Genomic DNA, 12,881 nt, shown 5'->3' on the forward strand with positions numbered 1-12,881 from the left:
GGTGTCCTTCGTGTCCGCCTTTCGGGCACTGTTTTCCAGTAGTCCTGTGAACGATGTTGAGGGTTGGGCAGGCGGGAGCGAAGGACGCTGTCTATCGGTATCGCTCCCACTAGCTAGCAAAGAGGACTCCGTTACACGTCAGGCGGTGGTGGATTTTTTAAATTTCCCTTTTGATCCACATTCAAAAGTGTCACACAAGCATGACGATGTTGTGCACAAGGGGAGGAGTTTATGAAGGAACCAATGGGATGCTCGAGGGGGTGTTCGTGCAGATTCATAAATGCCCACATGCAGGAGCACCCCAAATTGCGGGCTGCAGTTGTACACTATTGAACTACATCCCTGCACGTGCTTTGAATGTTTTCTCTATCCAGACAGATACACGGCCCAGTCTATTAATGGAAGTAGTTGGCCCAGTCTCGTAATAGAAGTGCTATCTACGCTACCATGAGCTTTCCACTTCCTAGACGTCATTATTTGACCAGTGTGTTGGTTACAACATTAGCGTGAGCAACAATAGTGGAATTGGTGTTTCACCTTTAAAAGAAAAGTCCCCAATTAGTGGAATCAAGTTATTTTAAACTACACTGCTGTTTATATTAGTAACACCTTAATTAACCACCAAGGCCTTATGAGTATTGTCATGTGTCATTGGTACAATTATAGTAGCCCAAGGCTGTCAAAAGCTTTGAAACCTCATAAACCCAATCATATCGTTCAGGGATATTCAACTGGGGGTCCGCGGCCAAGGTAGCCTACTGCAGCGGGTCTGCAAAAAATAATTTTATTTTAATGTTTTTTATGAATATCGCCAGCAATAACAGAAAAAACACATTTTGAATTGCATACATACAGTAGAAAATAGGATAATATCTTATTTCTAATGATGTCAACTTTATTTCTCAACTCTTAAAATTGAGCAAATTACCCTCATTGGAGCTAATTACTCACTCGAGTATCTGACATAGGCTTTGAAAAAGCACCTGCGAAATAGCCTACCAGTGTGGCAAGTGCCGCTGGCTGCTGGTAAGCTTTCTTGACTTGGACATACATTTTTGGCAACACATGGGTAACCTTTGTTTAAACGGCTGCTCTCAGTGAAAATGTGTTTTGAGTTAGTGTATTAGTTAGAAAGGTATGTTAGTTTACACTTCCAATTATGGGGGAGGTCAAAATAATGAAAAACTGTCTACCCGTGTTGTAGTAGTGAACTACATGTAGTTCAACTTGTAATTTAACTACACTTTGCAGTGGCTTGGTGTTAGTTGAACTAAATTCAAATCTTGCTATTGTTTTCAGTAGTTAATACTAGAGGTCGACCGTTTAATCAGAATGGACAATTAATTAGGGCCGATTTCAAGTTTTCATAACAATCAAAAATCTGTATTTAAAAAAAGAAAAAAATCTACACCTTTATTTAACTAGGCAAGTCAGTTAAGAACAAATTCTTATTTTCAATGACGGCCTAGGAACGGTGGGTTAACTGACTTGTTGAGGGGCAGAACGACAGATTGTTACCTTGTCAGCTCAGGGATTCAATCTTGCAACCTTACGGTTAACTAGTCCAACGCTCTATAACCACCTGCCTCTCATTGCGCTCCACGAGGAGCCTGCCTGTTACGCGAATGCTGTAAGAAGCCAAGGTAAGTTGCTAGCTAGCATTAAACGTATCTTATAAAAAACAATCAATCATAATCACTAGTTACCTACACATGGTTGATGATATTACTAGTTTATCTAGCGTGTCCTGCGTTGCATATAATCGATGTGGTGCGCATTCGCGAGAAAGGTACCTAACCATAAACATCAATGCCTTTCTTAAAATCAATACACAAGTATATATTTTTAAACCTGCATATTTAGTTAATATTGCCTGCTAACATGAATTTATTTTAACTAGAGAAATTGTGTCACTTCTCTTGCGTTCTGTGCAAGCAGAGTCAGGGTATATGCAGCAGTTTGGGCTGCCTGGCTCGTTGCGAACTAATTTGCCAGAATTTTAGGTAATTATGACATAATATTGAAGGTTGTGCAATGTAACAGGAATATTTAGACTTATGGATGCCACCCATTAGATAAAATACAGAACGGTTCCGTATTTCACTGAAAGAATAAACGTTTTGTTTTCGAGATGATAGTTTCCGGGTTCAACCATATTAATGACCTAAGGCTCGTATTTTCGTGTGTTATTATGTTATAATTAAGTCTATGATTTGATAGAGCAGTCTGACTGAGCGATGGTAGGCAGCAGCAGGCTCGTAAGCATTCATTCAAACAGCATTTCGTGCGTTTTGCTAGGAGCTCTTCGCAATGCTTCAAGCATTATGCTGTTTATGACTTCAAGCCTATCAACTCCCGAGATTAGGCTGGTGTAACCGATGTAAAATGGCTAGCTAGTTAGCGGGGTGCGCGCTAATAGCGTTTCAAACGTCACTCGCTCTGAGCCTGTGGTTGTTTCCCTTGCTCTGCATGGGTAACGCTGCTTCGAGGGTGGCTGTTGTCGATGTGTTCCTGGTTCGAGCCCAGGTAGGAGCGAGGAGAGGGACGGAAGCTATACTGTTACACTGGCAATACTAAAGTGCCTATAAGAACATCCAATAGTCAAAGGTATATGAAATACAAATCGTAGAGAGAAATAGTCCTATAATTCCTATAATAACTACAACCTAAAACTTCTTACCTGGGAATGTTGAAGACTCATGTTAAAAGGAACCACCAGCTTTCATATGTTCTGAGCAAGGAACTTAAACGTTAGCTTTCTTACATGGCACATACTGAACTTTTACTTTCGTCTCCAACACTTTGTTTTTGCATTATTTAAACCAAATTGAACATGTTTCATTATTTATTTGAGGCTAAATTGATTTTATTGATGTATTATATTAAGTTAAAATAAGTGTTCATTCAGTATTGTTGTAATTGTCATGATTACAAATCAATTAAAAATAAATAAACAAATAAAATCGGCCGATTAATCGGTATCGGCTTTTTTTGGTCCTATTGGCGTTGAAAAATCATAATCGGTCGACCTCTATTATTGATATCTACATAGCGCATTGATGTGAATCACTCTGCTGCTCTCATTTAGCTATTTGCACCTTACGGATTTTGGTTGTTGTGGATGGCTGTTCACAAATTTAAATGTGTATTTGAACCCAATAATGGTTGATTTCAAGAAGTTTAGGCTGCCTATCAATCATTGTTTTTGAAAACAGTGGACAGCCAGTGAAAAATGTGCTCTTGCAACAGCTGCATAGTGCAGATCCAAGCCTATGGAATAAAGGTGGGACTTTTTTTGCTCAATTTAATTAATACTTATAAATCCATGCTGGTTCTATATACACACATACACTGATGCACACACAATGATAGTGAAGACATAAAAACTATGAAATAACATAGAATGCCAAGAGTGTGCAAAGCTGTGAAGGCAAAGGGTGACTCCTTTGAAGAATTTCAAATATAAAATATGTTTTGATTTGGTTAACACTTTTTTTTTTTGGTTACTACATGATTCCGTATGTGTTTATTTCATAGTTTTGATGTCTTCACTATTATTCTACAATGTAGAAAATAGTACAAATAAAGAAACAATTGAATGACTGGTACTGTATATATATTGTGATTTGCCCATAAGTTGAAAAAAATGTTGATGATTTTTAGGCCATATCGCCCAACCCTACTTTTTGTCCTCATGCTAAGTAGCAGATGCCACAGCAGCCATTTTGCAATGGCACTAGAACAGGGGTATTTAACCGGGGGCTAGGAGTCCACAAGAAAATGTGTGTATGTTTTTTTTAAATGAATATTGCTAGCAACAACTGAATAAACACATTTTGAATTACATACCTACAGTAGAAAAGGGGATATCTTCTCTGTAATAATGTTGAGCAAATTACACTCATTGGAGCCAATTACTCACTGGAGTATCTGACATAGGCTTTGAAAAAGCACCTGCGAATAGGCTACCAGTGCGGCAAGAGCTGCTGGTACGCTTTCTTGACTTGGGCATACATTTTTGCAAACACATGGCTAACCTTTGTTTAAACTGCTTCAGACCTGCCTAATTGTCACTTGAAACCGTTTTAGTGTTTTAATAGGCTTAATTACACATTATTTTAACATCTTACTCCAGTGTGATCTGTTATTGCAATTTATAGTCTTTGACATTTCAGGTTCAGATATAAGAATTTATCACAAAACAGTTTAGATGTAGTGAACTACTTTTTCAAAAAAACCTTAGTAAAGTATATTTTCTTAAGGGTAGCTTAACTTCTTCCAGTGTGAAGTAATTGGTAGCTTGTTAAACTATTTTTACAGTAGCTTCCCCAACACTGTCTACCAAATCTATTCATTTTAATATGTTGATTACTTCTCCTTGCTATTATCATTCACCTGATAAGAAAATACGTGGAAAATACGTATGATGGGGGCCGCCGGTTTGCCAGGGAGAGGGGGTCCCTGGGCAAGAAAATGTTTAAGACCCCTGCACTAAAACGTTGGATTGATCAACAAAGTATAGTCAGCCAATCAGGCTCCGTGCGGACTACATCTGTGGAAATGTCAAAATAACATTTCCTTGATTGGCTGACTATCCTTTTGTTAAACGTGACATTCTAGTGCCATTCCAAAAATTGCTGCTGTGGCTTCTGCTACTTAGCATGATGACAAAGTGCTCGTTTTTCCAGAAGTTCAATCTTCTCCGGGGGATAATGGGACAATTCGGGTACATTTTCTGAGCCATGTCTAGTGCCGGCTCCGCGGTGTCTTAATCTAAACAGGAGGCCTGTCTGAACCTAGTGCAGCTGTAAGCAAGCGGATCGGATCTTCTGTCTAGCCTACATCCGTCTCAATATTATATTCCGTCTCAATATTGTCCTTTTCAATATTAGCCTAAATGTGCCAATTTCACTTCTTGCGGTCTTAATGCTTCATTGCTTCAAAGCCAGACACGACTATGCCCATTAACACGTGTCCCAAATGGCCGTCTATTCCCTATGTAGTGTGCTACTTTTGACCAGGGTCCAGAGGGCTCTGGTCAAAAGTATTGTACTTTAAAGGGAGTGGGGTGCCATTTGGGACACATCCTCAACAGGAAGTGGTGGAGGGTCATGGGAGTTTTCAGCTATTAGATCCAGTTTTTCCTCCGACAGTGTTTCCTAAAAGTATCAAATCAGATTCTATCATTGGATGGACAGATGGCATGGGCACCGGCGTGAGCAGGGACTGGAGATGTGTAGGGACAGTGTTTGTGATGATATAGAGAGCTAATCGGCCTACCATACAGTTGTTAATTTCCTACATGCAGGGCATTCATTTATAGCCTGACGACTCACACTTTATTCTTCCACTGCTCTGTCGTTCGCTACATACTTTAGTCTTACAGGCTGACTACACTGCTCGCGTTGCTGAGCGTTGTAAAATACATTTAGAAATCTATATTATTCAATTATTGCACCCACACTGCTCGCGCGCCCCAACCAGCGTCTGCGTTGCCAAGGGCTAAAATAGAACTCAGTTCTATTTCTGATGCAGATCGCGCTGCAAGTCCTGCCTCTCCCATCTCCTCATTGGTTTATAGAAGCAGGTACCCACGTGCCTTCTCCTCATTGGTTATAGCCACGTGGGTGACTGAAAGACGAACGAGGTCAGTGGCGGTAATGCACCTAATTTATGAAAGTTGCCAATTGCAATATAAAGTCAAGAGAAGAAAAGGCCTGGAAGGAAGAGATGACTAGAAACGATTCGGTTGACCGTTTTATGTGTGGATTAATTGGCGGAGTAGAGGACCTTGTGCATTTCAGGTAAAGTAACAACTCAATGTTATATCCCAGGACAAATTAGCTAGCAACAGCAAGCTAGCTAAATTGGACAAATTAGCTAGCATATGCAAGCTAACTAGCTAAATTGCCATAAATGTTTAATGCTTTTCGACCTGTCCCCAAATTAATATAATTGGTTCAGAGTTTGTTTTGATATTTTAACCTGCGTGTCGTAATCGCGTTCGGTGTGGGGGGACAAAATACATTTATGCACGATGGCGCATGCGCGTAGCCGGTTTGGGTTCCGTGTTAGACTGCCAGCATTGAAGTTGTATGTGGTGACGAGGGGTGTTGTATAAAAAAGTAATCAGCGATTGGATTGTCTAACCAATCAGAGTATCAAAGCCAATGACGAATTTTCTAACCATCGCTTTACCCACGTGTTCTAGCCTAACCCATTGGTTTCTGAACCAACCAGATTGCCCCAAAGTGTTCACATTTGAAGGGTCGGAGGTACCTAGATCAAGACTCATTGTGGAGAAGAAACTAACGTTCATGGGTGTGGCGTAGCGTTTGGCCGTAGCCAGGCAAATTCATTTAATGTTGAAGGTCCCCTTTCTGTGACAAATAAACCAAGCCTAGTGGCATGTTGTGGTTATGTAAGTGTGTGTTGTTGAGCAGGGACAAAGCCCTTACTTTACTGTATGTTACATTGACCTTGGTTGTTGTTTTTTTGTGTCCAAGATGCAACCATAGTAGACCAGTCTGGGCAACTTGATCGTTTCAAAACCTGTAAGGATGTTGAATAATTAAGTATTATGTAGATTAATCCAAAATCCAGCACAAATGTACATTCCAACAGGATGTGACAAGGTTGCTATGGTTACTCATCAACACAGACCTCACCATCCCCTCCAACCCACTGGTATAAAGAGCTGGAGACTGTTTTCAACGTAGTCTACTCTCGATTGCCTATGCAGATTCATGGACCGGCTATATCCGGGTTGCATATAAACAACTTCACATGCACTAGCACTCAATGCACACAGGGAACAGCGTGAACTGTGATAACATTCTCTCGTCCAAAAATATGGCAGACATTGGATTTTTATTTGATTTAACTAGGCAAGTCAGTTAAAAACGTTCTTATTTACAATGACGGCCAAACCCTCCCCTAACCTGGACGACGCTGGGCCTATGGGACTCCCGATCACGGCTGGTTGTGACAGCCTGGGGCTGATTATCAAATGTTAATATCTTCGGCTGTGAATGATGGGGGAAAAATCTAGTCATCACCTTTGTGCACAAAATATACATAAACTATCTTAATAGGAATTTTCTTATCTGACTTCTCTGTGGCCGTCTATGGAAATTGTTTTTCTAGACTGGGCATCAATTAAAGTGCAGTACCGACGCAAGACTGTAGGAGCAGTCAAAACCGTGATTCTAGACCGGAACCTTGGCCCATTGCTCCAACCCACACGAAGCAACGAGGTGACACTCCATGGAAAGTAGAGGTCGACCGATTATGATTTTTCAACGCCGATACTGATACCGATTTATTGGAGGACCAAAAACAGCCCATACCGATTAAATCGGCAGATAAAAAATAAATAAATGTATTTGTAATAATGACAATTACAACAATACTGAATGAACACTTATTTTAACTTAATATAATACATCAATAAAATCAATTTAGCCTCAAATAAATAATGAAACATGTTTAATTTGGTTTAAATAACGCAAAAACAAAGTGTTGGAGACGAAAGTAAAAGTTCAGTATGTGCCATGTAAGAAAGCTAACGTTTAAGTTCCTTGCTCAGAACATATGAAAGCTGGTGGTTCCTTTTAACATGAGTCTTCAACATTCCCAGGTAAGAAGTTTTAGGTTGTAGTTATTATAGGAATTATAGGACTATTTCTCTCTACGATTTGTATTTCATATACCTTTGACTATTGGATGTTCTTATAGGCACTTTAGTATTGCCAGTGTAACAGTATAGCTTCCGTCCCTCTCCTCGCTCCTACCTGGGCTCGAACGTGGAACACATCGACAACAGCCACCCTCGAAGCAGCGTTACCCATGCAGAGCAAGGGGAACAACTACTCCAAGTCTCAGAGCGAGTGACGTTTGAAAAGCTATTAGCGCGCACCCCGCTAACTAGCTAGCCATTTCACATCGGTTACACCAGCCTAATCTCGGGAGTTGATAGGCTTGAAGTCATAAACAGCATAATGCTTGAAGCATTGCGAAGAGCTCCTGGCAAAACGCATGAAATGCTGTTTGAATGAATGCTTACGAGCCTGCTGCTGCCTACCATCGCTCAGTCAGACTGCTCTATCAAATCATAGACTTAATTATAACATAATAACACACAGAAATATGAGCCTTCATTAATATGGTCATTAATATGGTCGAATCCGGAAACTATCATCTCGAAAACAAAACGTTTATTCTTTCAGTGAAATACGGAACCGTTCCGTATTTTATCTAACGGGTGGCATCCATAAGTCTAAATATTCCTGTTACATTGCACAACCTTCAATGTTATGTCATAATTACCTAAAATTCTGGCAAATTAGTTCGCAACGAGCCAGCCCAAACTGTTGCATATACCCTGACTCTGCGTGCAATGAACGCAAGAGAAGTGACACAATTTCACTTGGTTAATATTGCCTGCTAACCTGGATTTCTTTTAGCCAAATATGCATGTTTAAAAAATATATACTTGTGTATTGATTTTAAGAAAGGCATTGATGTTTATGGTTAGGTACACGTTGGAGCAACGACAGTCCTTTTTCACAAATGCGCACCGCATCGATTATATGCAACGCAGGACACGCTAGATAAACTAGTAATATCATCAACCATGTGTAGGTAACTAGTGATTATGATTGATTGTTTTTTATAAGATACGTTTAATGCTAGCTAGCAACTTACCTTGGCTTCTTACTGCATTCGCGTAACAGGCAGGCTCCTCGTGGAGTGCAATGAGAGGCAGGTGGTTAGAGCGTTGGACTGGTTAACTGTAAGGTTGCAAGATTGAATCCCCGAGCTGACAAGGTAAAAATCTGTCTTTCTGCCCCTGAACAAGGCAGTTAACCCACCGTTCCTAGGCCGTCTTAACTGACTTGCCTAGTTAAATAAAGGTTTTAAAAAATCGGCCAAATCGGTGTCCAAAAATACCGATTTCCGATTGTTACGAAAACTTGAAATTGGCCCTAATTAATCGGCCATTCCGATTAATCGGTCGACCTCTAATGGAAAGTGTGACAGGCGGAGTTTCACGTACAGTTACATCTCCACTCACCCATTGGTCTTACTAGACAAAAGAACCAAAGAGACAGTGACGTTATTGTTGACCAGGCTCATCATATTCCTGTCTGCTGTTCACACACAACCCACTGTCTTTTATGTTGTCATATAACCTGGAGAGTTTGGAAACAACATCTAGGCCTAACATTAACTAATAGGATATGTCAAATAATAGTCCCTATTTCATGTTTGTAGGCCCTATGCACATGTTTGTTATCCACCAGTATTTTTGTAAACTGAGCAAAATGTCCTAGGGGCTCGGCTGCTTATACTGTACATCATGTAGCCCTATGGGATTGTGTGGCATTTTCCTTCAATTTAGCCTTTCAGGAAACACCAATGACCCCCACAAGCCAGGTGACAGAATAAACGAAAGAATGCCTATTTTCTTGCTAATCTCTACAACAGAAATTTATTTGGCCACTGTTTGAAGAGATTGTAATTGTTTGTTGTCCATCTCTCACAAAGTGTATCTCCGTGTAGGATTGCTCTCATCCCGAACTAAGATGACGATCTAACAATACTTTTCCAAAACCAGACATGGAACATATGCCTACTATATAATCTGTTGTTTTTCGGCTCAAAGAATACTTAATTAATTTGCTAGATGTTAAGTTTGAGCAAATATTTACAGTACTACTTGTTCTACGACTCATTCTTTATAGGCCACCCCACAAGGCAGCTCAGGTGAGAAGAAGTGAAAGAGTCAGTTGTCCTTTTGTGTTTGGGAAGGACACTCACACAGGAGGGGCCCGGCTGTCAGCTGTGAGCCAGCGCAGTGTTGGCAACCAGGCCCAAACGTACGCTTGACGTTGGCCTGGGTCGGGCAGCCGGAGAGACTGTGTGGGGTTAGCATCATCAGCACTTCTAGCTCATATCTTCAGAGAGCAGTTTTCCTGACTGTGAGGAGGATGGAAGATGCCTGTATTGTTCCCTGCTCCTTGCCCTGACCTCAAGCGAAACAGTGGTCTCTCCCTCTCACTCACTCACACAGCCTCAGTAGGTTACGTAGCAGTTGAATGAAAATAAATTATTTGCTATAAACATGACCATATACAGTAGCGTAGACTGAAAAATATTTCTCACATTGGCAATGTAGTGGCATTTCGAAGGTATGTCTGCTTTGATACCACACTGCTCCTTGACTGCTGTTATGATCCTCTGAAATGACTAATGTAACTGTCTGTTGATGATCTATTGCAATACTATGCACAATATAACAGTCATAATGGTGTTATTCTTCTTGTAGGGTCAGCATCGCATCAGACCTCGCAGTTCTCCTCATATGAAGTCACCATACCCAAGCGCTTTGGGAAGCAGAGGAGAGACATGGATAGCTCAGATTCTAACCAGGTAAACCATGGCAATACATACAGAGAGAAAGCATTGTTGCTGTTGTTCACCTCTAAAGTCCTTGCTGTCAGCGTCTATCAGTGTGTGGTGCTGATAGTGAGTTAGTTTCCTCCTGACTTCCCTCCCTGTGTTGGGATCCCTCTCTCTCTCCACTCTCTTTGTCTCTCGCTCTCCTCTCCAGCTCTCTAACAACTCTGGCAGGAAATGTCAGCGTGGTAATATTTCTAGGTAGCCCACTGCCACTTCCTATTCACTCTGACCTCTGAAAACTCTGAATAAGAAAGAACTCTACAGTATTTGTACTCTGAAAAGCCATCCTCCACATTTTGTTTGTAGATTGTCTGTGATGATGTCACATCTTCGAGAATTCAGGGAGTCGCTGGTTTTATGTTCTAGACTCTCAAGACAGTGGACGATCCAGAGTTTTTACTATGGTTGTGTATTCTTAGCTGTTTTTCCTTCCTGGATAGCGTGTTGGAGCATGTTGCCTTCCAAACAGACAGCCCCCCTTCCGTAGAGACTTGGAGGAGTGGGTGAAATGTGAGAATTCCGTATGAAGGAGTGTGAAAGTTTTGAGGGTGTGTTCAGACAAAAGAGCTCTGCAGCACAAAGAAATGACAATGGACTTTGAATCCCCGAGCCGACTAGGTGAAAAATATCTGCCCTTGAGCAAGGCACTTAACGGAGGAACTAGGATTGAGGAATTAGGGTTAAGTCACTCTTAAAAATTACTAAAATGTAGTATATGTGCACCCTTACATAAGTGACTGAAGTTTATTAATTTGCATGGCTTGGATGGTCTAGCCTCTAGCGGTTGGCATGGGTCGGCAAGGGTTCGAATCTGGCCTACTGCCTTGTGACACATTCTCTCTCTACCCTCTCTGTCATCTTGTCTATCTCTTCCCACTCCCTAAAATATGGTGAATTTGCTAATTCAAGGCATTGCTGTCATAAACCATGGGTGGGAGAAGATGAGAGGGTGAATATCAGTTTTTGGCTGTGGTGTGTGGATGGATGGGTGTTGGCCTCAGTTATCCTGGGACTAGAAGGCACTGGGGGGGGGGGGGGGGGGGGAAGTGCTAGACAGTGCTAGGGGAATGTCAGTCAGCCTCAAAATGGCTGAAGGAATGGAATTGACAGCATCTAGAACACCAATCCAGAGCACCTCTAGCCTATCCCAAAACTTCTCCCTCTAGCCGTGCTGCGGATTTTTCACAGGAACCATCTGTGCGAAACAGATGCCCACACTATGGGGGGGTAGGAGGAGTCTGAAAAAGCACCAACACCTGTGGTTAGCCTCCTCCACCCCATGTCACACCTGCTATATGGCACAAACAAACAAGGACATTTCTCCTGTTTTCTAGAGTAATATTTTTATTTAACCTTTATTTAACTAGGCGAGTCAGTTAAGAACAAATTATTTTTTACAATGACGGCCTACCAAGTAAATACAAGGCCAGTGAATCAAGTTGACAGCTGCAGACCTGGCCCTGTCTTTATTGGTCCCCTATACCCAACCTAGGGCTGGGCAGTATACTGTATTTTACCATATACCGGTATTTATGCACAGACCGGTTTGGGTTTTACTTCACCTTCTAAAACGGTATTTGAATGTTTGGTTTGTTAAATGTGATACGCTGTGTGTAACGTCCATTGTTATAGTTTACTCCACTACTTGAGTCATCTCTCTCACTCTCTCACACACACACAGAGACCTAGTCACTCAAGGAGCGCATTTGTTGTTGCTTGACCACGAGACACATTCTTTCATTCTGCATGGTCAATGCAACAATGTTGATAACAATATAAATCCACAAGCGTTCTATAATTACAATATTAGTTTGTGTTTCTTACATCTGCAAACAACTTTGTATTTTCTTAGCAAGTTAAGCTAAATCGTGTTAGACACTAATGCTAATCGCTAGATAGCTAACTAGCTAATAAAGGTAATGGGTCAGAGCAAACGAAGCTAGCTAATACAGCCTGATACCAGTACTGGTAGAGGCTTAAATCAGCATGTTGTTTGTGCAACAGTATCTTCTAAATCAAAGAGGAATAGGCGAAGCATGATATGTTGGCTATATAAATAAAGATTTAATTTAGCCAAATATTTATAGGGTCCCCTAGGAAACACTCTGAACATCACTTTGGTTCCTACCCTGTCACAATAACTCGTCCATGGTATTTTCATTTGTTGTTATGTCAGACAACACTAATCAAAGTGCCCACTATTATTTATATCCTAACTATAGAATTATAATAAACATTCTATTTCCATGATTACAAAAGTTCACTCAAGTGTTTTGATCTAAATCGCAATTGCAACATTTGGTTAAAAATAAGGCTTAGTATTTTTGCCCATATCGTGGCAGTGTGGAAATGGTCTCGAGTGAGTGCAGGAAATGCAGAAATTGATGGAAATGCAGGAAATTAATTTAGGTTGAAGT

At 40.9% G+C, this 12,881-nt stretch overlaps 1 protein-coding gene across 2 annotated transcripts in view; it reads left to right on the forward strand.

Annotated features, from left to right (window-relative positions):
- The window catches only part of adam9 (ADAM metallopeptidase domain 9), a 102,999-nt gene that overhangs the window by 1,312 nt on the left and 88,806 nt on the right, over positions 1–12,881 (forward strand). For both annotated transcript variants that reach the window (XM_038989760.1, XM_038989769.1), the window contains exon 2: positions 10,331–10,434. In XM_038989760.1, coding sequence (XP_038845688.1) covers positions 10,331–10,434 — 104 coding nt within the window. The remainder of the gene's footprint in view (positions 1–10,330; positions 10,435–12,881) is intronic.

The sequence above is a fragment of the Salvelinus namaycush genome, chromosome 1 (genome assembly GCF_016432855.1).
Source record: "Salvelinus namaycush isolate Seneca chromosome 1, SaNama_1.0, whole genome shotgun sequence".
Lineage (NCBI taxonomy): Eukaryota > Metazoa > Chordata > Actinopteri > Salmoniformes > Salmonidae > Salvelinus > Salvelinus namaycush.